Source organism: Cajanus cajan, chromosome 6, assembly GCF_000230855.2.
Source record: "Cajanus cajan strain Asha chromosome 6, NIPB_CcT2T_4, whole genome shotgun sequence".
NCBI classification, from domain to species: Eukaryota; Viridiplantae; Streptophyta; class Magnoliopsida; order Fabales; family Fabaceae; genus Cajanus; species Cajanus cajan.
In genome coordinates this window covers 35487376-35503394 of record NC_138522.1, presented here as the reverse complement: position 1 = coordinate 35503394, position 16019 = coordinate 35487376, and the positions used below count along the sequence as shown (strand labels likewise).

The 16019-nt window shown below is 29.5% G+C and overlaps 1 protein-coding gene across 1 annotated transcript; it reads right to left on the bottom strand.

Moving 5' to 3' along the window:
- Window positions 1-9609: 9609 nt before the first annotated feature.
- Window positions 9610-14295, bottom strand: LOC109808594 (uncharacterized). Its single transcript, XM_020371645.3, has 8 exons — window positions 14075-14295; window positions 12501-13672; window positions 12308-12398; window positions 12022-12179; window positions 11883-11934; window positions 11522-11601; window positions 11307-11400; window positions 9610-11135 (listed from the first exon to the last, which is right to left on the bottom strand). Exons 2-8 carry the CDS (start codon window positions 13554-13556, stop codon window positions 10606-10608), a joined length of 2061 nt encoding a protein of 686 aa, XP_020227234.2. The 5' UTR covers window positions 13557-13672; window positions 14075-14295; the 3' UTR covers window positions 9610-10605.
- Window positions 14296-16019: the final 1724 nt, after the last annotated feature.

Sequence of the window (16019 nt, the reverse complement as noted above, 5' to 3'; positions counted from 1 at the left end):
TCTAAGTAGACTTACTCTTAGAGTAAGTGGATCCATCCTCTTTCTCTCTCTCTCTCTTTCTACACACACACACACACACATATATATATATATATATATAAGAAGAGATCCACCTTTTTAGATCAGTAACTTGTGTTCCACATCAATTTTAAATAATTCAAACATTGAATTAAAAGTTCTTAATGCATAATATAACACTGTGAACTTTTTTTTTTATAATTATTTATTTTATTAATTAAATTTATTTTTATACAAATAATCAATCACTACACGACCATTCAAGCTCTCTTCGTACAACAATTCAAACATCTGATCCCCAACTTCTAAACATCAAATCACCACACTACAACTTAAATGTCCACTTTAGGGAAGTAGATTAGCTTTCCTACAAAGTTAGAGGGAAGAGGATCTTTTTTTTTTCTTTAGAAACTATCTATCTAAAACTTCTCTCTATAATTTTTAAGATATGAACTTATGAAGTTTAAGTCTTAAGAAAACCTTATATATTTTCTCTTAAATTTGGTCAACCATGATCTCAATAAAAAAAAATACAACCTCCAAACAACTAAACTAATAAGAATTATTTAATTTCTAAAGTTTTAAAACATTAAAATAACACATCAGCATAAATTATTTAAATAATATAATTAAATAAATAAAAAAATCACAATACCATGTTACATTTGACATGAGTACCAGATATGCCAACAAAGTTAAACAAGGAATGTTTAAATATGTTTTTATTTTTTTAAACTTAAGGTAAATTTGTTTTTAGTTCCTCAAATTTAAAATTGATTCTTTTAGTCTTTTAGTTTTTTTTAGAAAAATTTAATCCTTATATACAAATTTTGTTAGAAAATCTATTAAATATTGTCACATAAAATTTATTTACTAGTGTCCCTGTTAATGAAAAAATCATATTAAATTCAATCTAATATTACATAATTGTCCAATCTTATATTTTCGAATATATTATTGGTGATGTAAGAAACTAAAATAACATTCTTAAAAATTATAGAGACTAAAAATAATAATTTTAAATTTAAGAAATAAAAAATAAATAACCTAAGAAAATAAAAATATATTTAAATTTTAAAAAAAATGGTATTGCAGGAAACTCAATTGACACAAGCCTTATTCGTCTCGGACCCAAAAATCGAATTGGGATAAATATTCAGGTGACTTCATGAAAATTCCAATTTCTCGAATCTTATCCAACCTAACTTCGTGAAAGCATTAATCTATCCCTTGTCTTAGAATGATGTAGACATTTATTATCACTTTGGATAATATTTTGTGTTAATGGTGCTGCAACAAACATTGTGTATTCTGCTTCCCTATTATTCTACACTCCTATGCTGAACCGTAATGTATCATTCTTAATAAATTTTTCAAGGCCTATCAAAGATATAGAAAGAGAAATGAACAATTTTTTTTGAATACTTTTTGTTGAAATCTAAACATGCATTGAAATAAATTTTAAAATGCAAATGGAACACTTCACTGTTAGAGAGAAGTGTCATTTTCCTTAAAAAAAAAAAAAATATATATATATATATATATATATATATATATATATTAGCAGGATTTTTTTCTGTATTTTTTTTAATAATAACCCCACAGAAATTTTTTATGAATTTATTTGTAAAAAATAATTTACAAGAATTTCTTATATATTATTTTATGGAAAATAATATACAATAATTTTTTGAAAATTTTACTGTAGTTTTAGTGATCATAAGAATTCTTTTCTATGGTAAAATTTGTAAAAATAAAAAATAAAAAAAAGTAGTAATAATTTTTTTTTTTTTACGAATTTTAATGCAAAAATAAATTTGTAGGTAATATTTATTAGTATTATAAAAAATAGTAGAAAAATTTCGTAAGTAACTTTTCATATCGATTTTCCTGTCCATTTTAATTAGCAAAAGAAATTAAAAAAGTTGTTTAAATTTATATTTAAAAATTCAAAGCTTTTTAATTAAAATATTACTTTACTAAATTATTTATAAATATTATCATTTTAATTAATTTAATTTTAAATTTAATTAGATTAAATATATAAAATTTTATAAATATGATAAACTAATGATAATGAATTTTAATTCAATGATAATTTATAAAATTTAAAATTAAAATTATTTACTTAACAAAATATTATTTTACTAAATTATTTATAAATATTTCATTAAAATTAATTTTAATTTAAAATATTAGTAAAATAAACATTTATTTTAATTAAATGTATAAATTAATGATAATGAGTTTTAATTTAATGACAATTTTCAAAATAAAAATATTTAATAAAAAATTATTTTTTAAGAATATTGAATATTTTAAGATTTAATATAATTTATAATAATATAATTTTGTAGTTCAATATACAATGAATTCATTTTTTTCTAAGGACATGGTCTAATTAATATATCAGAAAAATCTCAAATCTTACACTAATTAAAAATAAGATAATTAAATAGTATATATAGATAAGAGCAATTATTATCTTAGAAGTTAATTTTTTAGTGTTGAGTTAGATTTATAAATCACATTCTAAGAGTTCAAGAGGTTAAGAATCATATGTTGGAGGCACGAAAGCAAATTCTTGATGTTTCAAATGAATTTATTGTGAGTGTTTAAACGATTGAAGAATAATCAATGGTAATTTGATACTTGGAGTTATGACACTCGTAGTTATGACATAATGTCTTGTAAATTTTTAATTTACAAAAAATTCAGCAAAAAAAATTGCATAAAAATTACTTGTAAATTTTAAATTCGCAAGAAAGTTACCTAAAAATAATGAATTTATAGAAAACTTTATGTAGTAATTTCTTTGATTTTTTTAAAGAAATTTTCCTACAGAATTTCTTGTGAAAAAAATTCACAAGTAACTTTCTTACAAATTTGTTTGTAAGAAAATTTTAAAATTCACAAAAACATATTATCCACAAAAGTATTATCTAAAGATAAAATTTTACAAAAAAATTTATAGAAATCATACTACCTACAAATTTTTATACAAAAGTCACATAAGAAGTAACGTATAATAAAAAAATTCTAATAATGATTATATCGGTACTTTCTAGACAAAAACAAATTATTTATTACTATATATTAGCGCCACAAAAATAAAACAGAAAGCAAAAGATAAATATATATCAAGAAACTAAAAAAAACATATATCAAGAAACTGAAAAAAAAAGATGTTTGCTATATGAAAAGCTTGTGGATCTAGTGTCATTGGTGGCAGGCAATATAGTGCCACAATCCTAATTTTTATCATAGCTATATGTTACTCATGTCATCCTCCTCTTCAATGTCAATCTCACTATTTACATAATTCTTATACCCTCATTGTCAGTTTCATTTCCTTGAACCTCATGCTCTTTATCTTTTTTTTCCCCTTTGTAGTAATTATCACAATCTTTTTATCTCCTCTCTTCCTAATCAACTTCCTTCATTTCCTTTATTTTCTTTCCCAACAACATTAATATTTATAACTTGAACTCCATCATTTGTGAAATTAGTCTGACATTCCAATAATGTGTTTTTTCTTTTTTCTTTAATTTCTTTTCTCCTATTTTCGTATCTTTCAAACATAACTTTAATTAAGGTGTTTACTAAGAGATTGTATTGAAGTTTTACTTTCTCTTTATTTTCTCTTCTTCTATTTTCACATCTTCCAAACATAAGTTTGATTAAGGTGTTTATCTAGACATTCTACTAAAAATAACAAAAAGATGAGTTCATATTTAAACTAAAGCGTAGGATGAAATATTAATTCAAAAAATATTTTTTAGTTTCTTCAACTTTAAGGACTAATATGATATTGAGTGTCAAATTCAATTACTAAATTTTATGGTTTTTCACATTTAATTTTTAAACATTTTATGATTTTTCACATTTAGTTTTAAACTCTTCAAAATAGTTTATGCATGTGAGTTGTACAAACGTGTCATGCGGAATGTTGTATGAACATGCTACGTGTATTTCATTGTACAAAGAATTCAAACATTGCCAATAATAGTTGCTTACTTAATTGTCTTTTCTCACAACAATTTCATGGCTCGAGGTTCCATAACAGAGTCTGCTTATGAGAGTTATCACTCTTTAAAGGTTCATTAAACCAAGAACATAGCCTGGTCCCAACCCTATAGCGAGACAATCACTACCTCATCCTAGGTCTTCTTTAAACCAAGCAAACAAAATTGAATTCAACCTTCATTTCTTCAGGGCTTTAACTCCATGAAGTTAATAGCAAAGTTTTCCTGTCGTTTGTGATCTCATATGAAATTTGGAACTCAAATATAAATTTGCATACTAAATAATTAAGCTTCATATGAAAAGTTAGTGAATGAGTTATAATTCTCTCATACTAAATAATTGTTTCATCGTTACCACACTTTGCACATTTCTTATTGTCCTGTCAAGAAAGAAAATGACATTACTATGAAATTACTAAATAATTGTTTCAAGAAAGAAAATGACATTACTAAATAATTGTTTCATCGTTAAATAATTTTTAAATTATGTAAAATTTGTAAACATAATTTATTTAATAAGAATTTTAAATTTATATAGAAAGAGAGGAGGAATCCGTTTACTCAAGAAGTAAGTTTACTTAGACTTATTTCATTCAATAACTCATGTTTTACATCAAATTTTAACGATCTAATCGTTGAATTTAAAGTTCTTAATACATTGATCAAATCTGCAAATTTAAAAATCATTTGATACTTCATTTCATTAATTCGAATTGACGGATAATCATAAAATTATTTTATACATTGAACGGAGTAAATCTAGGTAGACTTATTCATGAAGTAAACGGATCATCCTCATATATATATATATCATTGAAGTGTGTGGTGATTAGTTTCTATGTGTAGAACAAAGTTTTCTACAAGAACCAAGTTCTTTGAGTAAAAGAATAGAAAAGAATTTTAAATGTGCATGGCATTGAGAGACCCATAAAAAGTGTATTTAGAATCCAAAATGAATTCTTCCTTTAAAGATACTCTAAATATGCATTTCTTTTAAATATTCAAGGGTGAGTTTTACTACTCATATTGATTCAATCCAACTCGAGGAAGATTGTCAACTTTACATGTGATCTATGGTGCACCATTTATTATATATACGAAAATTATCTCTTTCTCATCTTTTCATCATGCACCTTATATACTTGAATTTTTTTTCTTTTTTCAAAATTGCTCTATCTTCCTCCTCCAACCTCTATGATGTCCTTGTTCACATATCAACATCCTCATAGCAACCTCCTCTAAAAATTGAAGCTTTGTTTCATGGCATTTAGATTTGCTAACCTTCGATCATCCACTTGATATTCTCAACATTGGTGTTACCTTTCTTGACAACACCATACATAACATGCCACTCTATTCTAAACTCAGCTCCTACATTGTCCGATAGTAGAACTTAGAATCATGTGTATGAAAAGGGAATATTTTCAACAAAGAGTCACTTTGTTGTGACGTGGGGTCGTCATCGACAATGATGGTAATGAAAATTGTGAGTAAATCATAGGGATTGTAATCTACGCCTAACAACACAAGAATAGAAGAGATGGTCACGAAGATTGAGGGTTTAGAATTTAGGATTTAGGAGATGGTGACGAAGATTGAGAAGTCGAGGATGAAGTTTACTCCAACTCGATAATGAAAAAAAAACGAAAAAGAGTTCAAGCAAACATGAAAGTGCAATTCTTTGATGATGTGACAGAATAGGCAACATGGTGGATCGTGTTCGTCTTTTGAGACTGTATACAAATGGTGTAGATAGTGTCAATTATCTAGTGTGATGGATGTATTACATAACTTTGTGATAAGATAAATCTAATAGATATAATAAATGATGGATCATAGACCACATGTTAAGTTGATCCACGATAACACTTGTCTTTATTTAAAACATTATGTTAAATTCAAAGTCCATTTTACATTAAACATGTTTAGAAAAATTGTATTAAATTACACTTTTGGTCCCTATCTAATTTGCAATTTTTGTCTCTTAATTTTAAGTTTGCAATTTTGGTCATATTATTAAATGTTTATTTATTGAGTATTAAAATTACAATGTTAATAATGATTTGACTTTAGCTAAAATGATGTGATATTTTATATTTAGCAATATTTATACTAAATTACATTTTTAATGTCCATTTTTACCTCATAAATGTAGTAAAATTAGATGATACATCAAAATAGATATAATATATACATTTAAAATTATACAAAATCTCATGTTTATTTGTCTCAAATATAAATAAATTTAAATTAATCTTATCTCATTTAATTATATCATATTCAAAATATTACTCATTTAATTGAAGTTATATTTTAATAATTTTTTATCGGTATCAAATTTTAATAAATGATATTTTTACAAAATAATATTTTTAAATAAAATTAATACAATTAAATATTGTTAACTAACTTTCACGGTCAACGTTTTTTTTTATATATATATTGAATATGTAAGTCAATACAAATGTACTCTATTTCTCTGGACCAAAAAAATATATATTCTGTCTCTACCATACCTAACTTCTTATTAAAATATAGTTTGCTCAAACCAGCACAATTTCTAAGCATAAATCAATTCCATGAATGAAAATTCTCCAATGACATTTTTACTAGATGACATCTCAACCATTCAAATAAATATCAAATATAGTTTATTTTTATTATAAATTAAGAATTTAAAAATTTAAGAATAAAAATTTAATATTTAAATATTTTATTTTATTTTTTCACCACCTGAGAGAATCTCTTCCCATCAACTACTATTTGTGACACGAAATACGAAAAGAGTTGAACGATAGAAGAAAAAAAATAACGGAACGGTGTTAGAAAAAGTAAATAATGGAAGCATTATATACCGTGAGAAACTAGCGGCATGATAACGACCAATCCACACCACGATTAGTAAACACGAACCATTTTCATTACTCTAATACCCATAATAATAATAATAATAATAATAATAATAATAATAATAATAATAAGCAACATAATTATTTGATTATGTCATGACCATTTAACAACTAACATGAAAAATGGAAGTCCCAAAAAGATTAAATAAGCAAAAGATGCAAGTATAGAGATATTCATGTTGATTAGATTCGGAATCACTCTATTCTTCATGAAAAGAATAAATATTAAACATACACAGTAAGTAAAATCCAAAGCGTTGATTAAAGTAATAAAACAATTAACTAACCCTAATCATGATGTAGAGCATGGAGAGAGCGGAAACAATTGTTACATGTTTCTTTGTCGGGTGTATGTATATTTATATCGAAACATATCTCTCTGCTAAGTTAATCCAAAGTTATGCTTTTTGTCTTTTCCTCATTGATTAACACAGCTTTTAGCATTTGATTCTCTGCACCAATGCTCTTTGGTGGGTAACACTGTGTACTTCCTTGGTTGGCCTAAACCAAAAGGTTAAACTGTCACACATTAAAATATAGAAAAGAATAAGCATACCATAAATCCGAAAATACAAACCGGTTTGATGGCAAAATTAATGATTCATTTTTTCTCTCATTGATTCGATTCCTTTTTAGGGTCTATTATGTGGCCATAATGTTCAGTACCATGTGCTTTTGATTTAGCTTGCCTGTTTATTATGCTTTACGGTTTCTCCATTCAGCTCCATTAATTGATCATCTTTTGTTTCCTCTACTTTGTGAATGTATAGAAGACGCTTTTCTTCAATGACCATATCATGTTTTAGGTGCTTCTCTTCCTTTTTAAATACTATTGTTCACCACAATTATGGACCATACAGAGTGTTCCAACATTACAAAAGACATTTTTTCTGTCACAAATTTATATTATTGGTTGAATATGTTATTTGAATGGTTAAACCAAGACACAACATAAATATTCTTCCAAATAATGTTCCTATTTATTATTAAGTCTTTAATTCGGTTGCATTATGCGTATATGCTTTTCTCTCACTCATTTTTCCCTTTTGCAAGTTGCTCTTTTCTATCATGATACTCTTCACCGCCCTGGAAGTGCAGGATTTCTTTTAGCATTTTAAATAAGGATTATTAGCATGCACAAGTCATAAACAAAACAAACATAAGATTTGGATCATTAAAATTTTAACTTCATTATTAATTTATGAACTAACATGATTTATATGTATTTGTGTACACAAATAGTTTTACACTTGTGTTATTTAATAGAAGATCTATGTTCTATCCTTAATTTGAATATGAAGTAACTATTGAAAGTACTATTTTACCTTTAAAATATAATACTTTGGTCTGCTAATTAGTTATGTATTGAATATGTGTGTTCATTGGTCTAAGATGAAAAACCATATTCAAGATATATAGAAGAAAATGATAAAAATAAGGTTTTATTATTATTATCACTATTTTCTCTTTAAAGTTTAAAGTTAATAAAGTAAAAAGTAGTACATCCTGTTGTTAATAATAATAATAATAAATGGCCCATAAAAACAAACAGGAAATAAACCAAACACCACCTTTAATAACTAGTGAACAAAACCTACTAATCACTTGTAGCAAAAATGAAACTAATGATAAGTACCCTCCATGTGGCCATCATACATTCAATTTTTCCAATAACAAAGTATATTGCTTTTGAAATAGCAAATCGCATTATAAAATGGAGGGATTGGAGTATTAAAATGCATGGCAGGCAAGGTTGCATCAGCATTCTGTGCCCATGTTCATGAATCGCTCTCCTTGAACAGCTGAATTTCATAATAGTCTACTTTTTTATGCTAGTCACTACATTGTCATCACGTGTTTTCAATACTTGTTAAACTAAGGATGATCACTCATACATCAAAATAGTAAGTGGAAAGATACATTTGCTTAAAAAGACTTGCTATGACTCTCTCGCCACAAAGAAGAGTAGGAGCACAGAATTGAATTAAGCTTAGACCTCATATGAGTGCAATCAAAAACTTATTTTGTGACAAGGGACAAAAGTACCCATCAGTCATTTCGAAATCTAATTGGCTACAACTATTGTGATTTATTCCCCTCTAGTCCCTTCACCAAAGTATATGACATGTTAACTAAACTTTCAACGTGGCATTGCTAGAGACTAATAATGATGTTTTGTGGCCTTTCGCTAGTTGAAGGAGTGAGCATTTCTTAAGAAAGGTTTATCTTTCCTTCATGTCTAAGGAGCCTGTTTTAGATTTTTATAACTGAAACATGTATCTAATCGACTTTTAAGTTTTAACCACAAATTTTATATTGAATGTGTGTGCATATCAAGCTATCAAAGCAAACTAAATTCGTTTTTATAAGAGTTAACTTGGTGCCCTTAAAAATAACATTAGACTAATAAAAATCCCATCTCGCAAACGGCCGTATTATTTCTTGATTGTTAGTTTTAAAACGATGTATAAAAATTATAAAAATAAAATTTTAAAAAAAAAGGCATTTTCAGAGCATCATTTGTTGAAAATTTGCGCATTATTTATAAACTACAACAGCACCAATGGTAGTTTGCAGAAGATCATTGCTTTACAATTGCTTAACAAGTATAAACGCACTTCCAAACACACTATAAAGGGGGTATCAAAGAGCCATCATACAAAGAACTCCTGTTTAACTGTATTTCCACCGACCACAACAAAATTTTACTTACACAAGTTACAAATTTACATATCTGCCAACAACAATGGAGGTAGTATTGCGTCAAATTTCAAAGGATAAGATACTTGTAACTAAAAAAAAATATAAAATAAGTGATGTTAGCCTAAAATTGAGACCATATTCAGAATGTCTGTTAGTAATAATAGTTGTCAGCACTGCATCAGTTGCCAAAGACTCTGACAGTCAAGTAGACTTGAAACCACTAAACATGGTTGTTGGTACTGTTTGTATGATTGCAGCTAAAAGCAGCTACTGAAGCAGAAATGACCGGCACACACATCCTCACCACACTTGCAAGTATTAACAGCAGGCACAAGAGGCCCTACCATGAGATGGACGGGAAGATTGGCAGACAAAGAGATTCATTTAGTTAGTCCTGCCAATAATAAGAACATCAACACGCCCAGCATTTTGATCATAGTGAGAACTTGAGCCACTAGCTCTTGAATCTCCTCCTCTCATCTTGGCAAAATAATAGCCCCACAACATATCAAAATAATATCTCATAGGACCCCTCCCAAGTTCTAACACATGACTTTGCATCTCTTTTAGGGGCCAGCAGATTCTTGTGTAGCAAAAGGCAATTTCGACTGGGTGCAAAGACAAGCTAAAACTTGGCCACTTGCTAATTTCCAGCAGGGTTACATTGGAACCACAACAGTGCCACCACTTGTCATGAACCAATGAGTAATATAAATCCCCTGAAATCTGAGAGGGGACCCCTCCAAAATTCACCGGTTCACAACTCATCTAAACTGCAAATCCTGCTCGAGGTTTTTACCTCAACCTGCCTTGTTACCGATGCTGCCAAATTCAACATCACTCTTGAATCACCGTGACTATTGGCAGCATAAAATTTTCCAAGGACAATATGTCCAAGAAAAGTAATGAATCTTGACTCAACTCTCCAACCTAGGAAAAGTCACTTCATTTCAAGTGGGTATAGGTAACCCATAATTATGGAATGATTTTATTCTACCATCCCAACCAGCAGTGACAATGACCATACCCCACGCGTGACCAGTGGCGGTACTCTTGCAAGAAGATTTCAAGAATTTGTAATCGGATTTTTGAATCATTGATGTTTTAGGCTTGGAGCTTGAAACAGGAAGGTTCTCCTCAGGCCAAGTTGCAGATCCTTTGGGAAAAGACTCCAAGAAAAATTCTTGGCTCAGAGAGAATGAAGCAGGTGGATTGATATGCATAACTTGTGATGAGCCTTTATTCAAGACATCCAATTGACGTTCGTTTTCAATATTTTGAGATTTCAAGCCTTGCCAAGGTACTGCAACAGATGCATTTGAGAAAAACCGCTCACAAGACATAATCTTCTTAGTTTTTATGGGATTGGACTCCTCTTGACTAACATTCCATAGGTATACGTTAGAATCCTCACATGCTGATATAATATGTTTCCCATCAGAAGTAAATGATGCACACATTGGGCTCCCAGTGCCAAGGCCTAAAACAAAAATACAAAGAACCTTAGTAATAGAAACTAAAATGAAATAAAATTCAAATTAATAACAAGAATTGAGCTCTTAGGAACTAAAATAATCACACTTGTACAAATCTGCTGGGGAATGAAAAAAATATACATCAATAAATGTAGGAGTTAGACAAAAGAACATACTTTTGTACTTGCCAATTACATTAGGCCCGTCAAGGATTCTGACTTGTGAATCAGCACAGGAGACCATAACTTTCTTAGAATCTTGTGGATGAAACTGAAATAAGTAACAGATCATCAGTTTATCCCAAAAAAACTAATCTTATATGGAAAGACACAAAATTCATGAAAGTAAAATACAACTCACTTAGCACAAGCAAAAGACAAAAAGAAAATACCTGAAACCCAGTAATCCCTCTGCCAGGAACTTTCTTCTTACCAATTAAGCATAGTTGGGAATCTACTTGCAAGCGATTCTCTGGTTCAAGCAAAAAAAATAAATCAGCATAGTTAAGGGTCACACTCAAGTCTCGTGTGATTATAATATGGCTAATGACAGTCACAACATCCCCAATGATAACTTGATTGACATTCAAGGCATGCAGAATCTTGTTACTTCCTTGTCAAAATCAGTAGTTTAATTTTAATAACATAAACCTAAAATCCTGTCAAACACTAGGACATCTACCAAATGACACCTAACTGATTTAAACAAAGGAAGATAAAATATATCAAGATGAAAGTAAAAAAAGATGATACCTGATACATTATAAAACCGACAATTGCCTGCCAAGGAGCCAATAATCCCTCCCTGTATAAAGAACATCATTCATCTGAAATCATTTCCTATATAGGCTATGTTTCTATAGAATTGAAATTGGTTTAAAAAAATTGTTACCTCCCCATCAGGCCGATAGCATACTGCAGTCACTATATCTTTGATATCTATCCAATCAACAACATGACAATCGGGAATTGACCAGATGCGCACTTTTCCATCTATAGATCCACTAATGAAATAATCATCATCCACGGGATTGAATTGTATGCATGTCACTACAATACATTATCAAAATACAAACAAATTGTGAGGCAATTTATGATGATAAAACAAATTAGGATAACAGCTCAAGAAGCCAGAAAAAAAAAAGAAAAAAAAAAAAGAGCAATGCAGCAGAACGCACCATAATTACTGTGTGAGAAGACTTTCAAGCAATGGTCATGATTCACGTGCCACAGACGGACAGTTTTGTCAACTGAAGATGACAGAAGATACTGCATCAAAGATGAAAAACCAAATCAATTTCTCTAAAAATTCATCTATACCTAACTGTATCCGTATATTATTCAATAACTCAATTTATGACATTGACTCACATTATTATTTGACCAAGAGAGATCCAAAACCTCTCCCCTATGCCCACGAAATTCTTGCAATGGTTTCTCCACCAACCGGAAGATCTTGGGAGGAAAAACAATGCAAGCCGAATCTGATGTTTTTTTCAGGCTCTTCAGTTTGCTTAATTTTTCTTTATCCATAAACAGCGGTGTCAATTCAGAGAGGTTATTCACAGTAAAGTAAATGCAAGATGGATCAATTTCTGGAATGTCAACTTCATTACATCTATCCTCCTCAACCACTTGCCACAAGCGCACAACCCCATCCTCACCACCACTAGCAAGATACTGCCCGTCAGGACTAAATTTCATGGTCAAAATTGAACCTTCATGCGCTTGGATATCTTGCCTCATGTAAAGAGCTGAAAGTTCCTTCATGTGCTTCTTGGACTGGCGAACCTTAACTTTCCGAAGCCTACACCCTGACATTTCACCAAGACCTTCTCCCTCATTATCACCTCCCTCTTCCCTATCAACCATGCATGTTATCGACCGCAATCTCCTCAACCAGCCCTTTAAATCCCTACTCGTCCTCCGGGAAGGAGCATTAGCATCCGTTTGCCTAAATACATTCTCCAAATCCTTAGATTTCTGCTCATCCACCAAGCGATCTGAGTCTAGATCTCTTCCATCACTCATCTCCCTACACTGCAGCCCCTCCTGATCCACATTACCCTCCAAATTCCCATCTTGACAAGGCGAGTTATCCACTAAACCAAACCCCTCTGAAAATCTCTCACTGTGACAACTATACATTGATGACCGGGTTGAACAGAATTCCTCCTCTACAACTTTGACTCTATCCATCACCTCTTCACACTCAACACTACAATTTTCATTTGCAAGGGCAACCAAGTCCACACCCAGTCCCATCCTCTTCCTAAACGTGTTCCTGCGCTCTCTCACACTCATTGGACTCCGAACCCACAATTCATAATCAAAACCCTTGGACACCCCTTCGTCCGCAATGGACACAACAACATCCTCTTGTGCATCGAAAAACCGACATTCCTCGTCCTCGCTGAAGCTACCCATGATTCTCCGAGTTCAACCCATGAAACCCCCTTCAAAGAAGCAACATTTTAAACCCTGGGAATGTATCAAAATTCAATTTTTTCTCTCTCCCCAGACGAAGCCCCCCAGATCATGAACTACACATTAAAAAAAAAGCAGCACAGAAACCAATATTAGCCGGTATAAACATTTCACTAAACCACATAATAACAATTTAATAAGAAAAAAAAACAGATACCGAGAGATCCAACATAGATCCCAATCCACCCCCATTTAACCTGGTCTTGTTACATCCAACAATTGGGAATGTAAAGCGTAAACCGCTTTAGAGAAATCCCAAAATGAGAATTAATTTTTTTAAAAAAAAATCAAAATAAACTGACAGATAAATAAAAAAAAGGGGTATGTGGGAAGCACATAAAAATCCATGAAGAGAAATGAATTAAAAGAGAGGGAAATTTGACAGAGGAAGTGTTGGGCTGAGAAAATTCTTTGAAAAAAAAAATAAAAAAGGAAGGGAAAATGAAAAATATGCTTACATGGGTTGTGACGATGATTATGAAAAGATTGTATCTTTGTTAAGGGGGTGGAGATTGAAGCAGCATAGCATCAAAGTGTTGCGTTGCGAGGAGAGGAGGAAGCGAGCAGAATGAGCAGAACCCAAAATAAGAAGTGGAATATATATGTGCGTGAATAATATGATAAAGTGAAAATAAAAATAAAATAAAATAAAAAGTGAAAATTAAAAATTGAAAAAGAAAAAAAAAACGAGGAGGGTAAAACCGGAAAAAATATAATTTCATCGATACTGGTGTTATGTTATTATGGCCCAAGAAACGAGATTGGGAAAACACTGCGCAGGCTTGTGTTAAGAGGGCGCAACGCAACAATAAAATAACATCTTTTTCTCTCTCTCTCTCTATGTTACCCTTCGCCCTGTCTTGTTCTTCTGCTAATGTAATTTCGATAAATAAAAAAGGGATTCAAAAATTGGACAATACGTGTGCCTTCTCAAACTCTCTGACCATGTAGTTAATACTCATCAATTTTTTTTTTATTAATGCTACTAATAATTAATAAAATATTTAATGCGCAATTAGCTCTTGTTTTTGTGACGCATTTGAATTTCAATAGAATCCAGTTTACGTTTTTAGTTTTTTTTCTTAGACTTGTAATGTTTTTCTTATGTTATTAAAACAAGTTAAATATATTGACCGATGGTTAACACAGTTTACATGTGACGAGAAAAAACTCAGCAGTTCATTGTGTTTACTTTTCTTCTGATATGATTTGCCATGTAGGAGAGAAAATCTCATTTTGGTTCTAGAAAATCTCCCCCTTTTTTATAATAAAAATTCTTTTTTTTGTGAAATAATAAAAATCTCGTCTTTACTTCGCTAAAAAAATTATAAAATATGTGTGTATTTTGTTATGCATGTAAAATATTTACCTAATATGGTCAAAATTTTACCATTTATATTCTTTAATTAAAACTTGAAATTTATTCTTAACTTAGATATAAAATAGAGACAAGATATATTACTTTATTCCTATAAAAATCTACATGATGGAAAATAGTTATACTTTTTTATTAAAAAAAATCTCCTTTTATCATATTTGGATATACAATTGCTAATATCTTAACTCGCAAACCTCAAGTGTGTTGTTCAGCGATAAGAGTTGATCCACGCTTAAACAAGGTCAGGGCTTCGAATCCTGTTAAATCTTGGGACCAGCTATCTCATCCTTTGAGGTGCCTCCAACCTAGTGAGGATCAAAATAAAAAAAGAATCTTAATTGTATCACAAAATATTTTTTTTAATAATTGTTATTAATTTAAAATTATCAATTTTGTTAATAATTAATTTTATTAAAGAAGATGACTAATTATTTTTAGGGAAAATATTATTTTTCAATTACATTTTTTACCTATAAGACTTTAACTCAAAATTTTACAAAAATAAATCAAATTTAATATTATTCAAACTAATAACATGTTTATATATATAAAGCTATTAAGTAGCTTTTGCATTTTACTTTAAATTTATTGCAAAAAAAAATATTAAAAATATACATAATTCAAACACATCCTTTCATTACAAAAAAAAACTTATCATATAATAACACACATTTTATAATAACATAATATTTGTCTCTAAAATTTCTTTAACCTATACTTTTAGCACGATATATATTGTTAAAAAATATAAATATAAACTATAATAATACATTATATATGTTATTGAATCTTATTCAAAATTAATATTATAATTATGAATAGTTATATGTCAAAAAAAAAAAAATATATATATATATATATATATATATATATATATATTTACTTTTTTTTTATATGAGCTTATATAACATTTCTGGTATTGTTTCCATTTGTAACGTTAGAAAGAAGAAAAAAAAACTATTATTTGTAAGTTCTGCCTTAATTATGATGCTATTAAATGTGTGACCAAACGTGCGGTTGATGAA

What these genes read in the sequence shown, in the direction of transcription:
- LOC109808594 (XM_020371645.3), bottom strand. Translation starts at nt 13,556, where the DNA reads ATGGGTAGCTTCAGCGAGGACGAGGAATGTCGGTTTTTCGATGCACAA. An exon ending in TCTCTTGGTCAAATAATAAT is followed by an intron (nt 12,399 to 12,500) that starts GTGAGTCAATGT and finishes TCTTTGATGCAG; the next exon opens with TATCTTCTGTCATCTTCAGT. An exon ending in GCTATCGGCCTGATGGGGAG is followed by an intron (nt 11,935 to 12,021) that starts GTAACAATTTTT and finishes TTCTTTATACAG; the next exon opens with GGAGGGATTATTGGCTCCTT.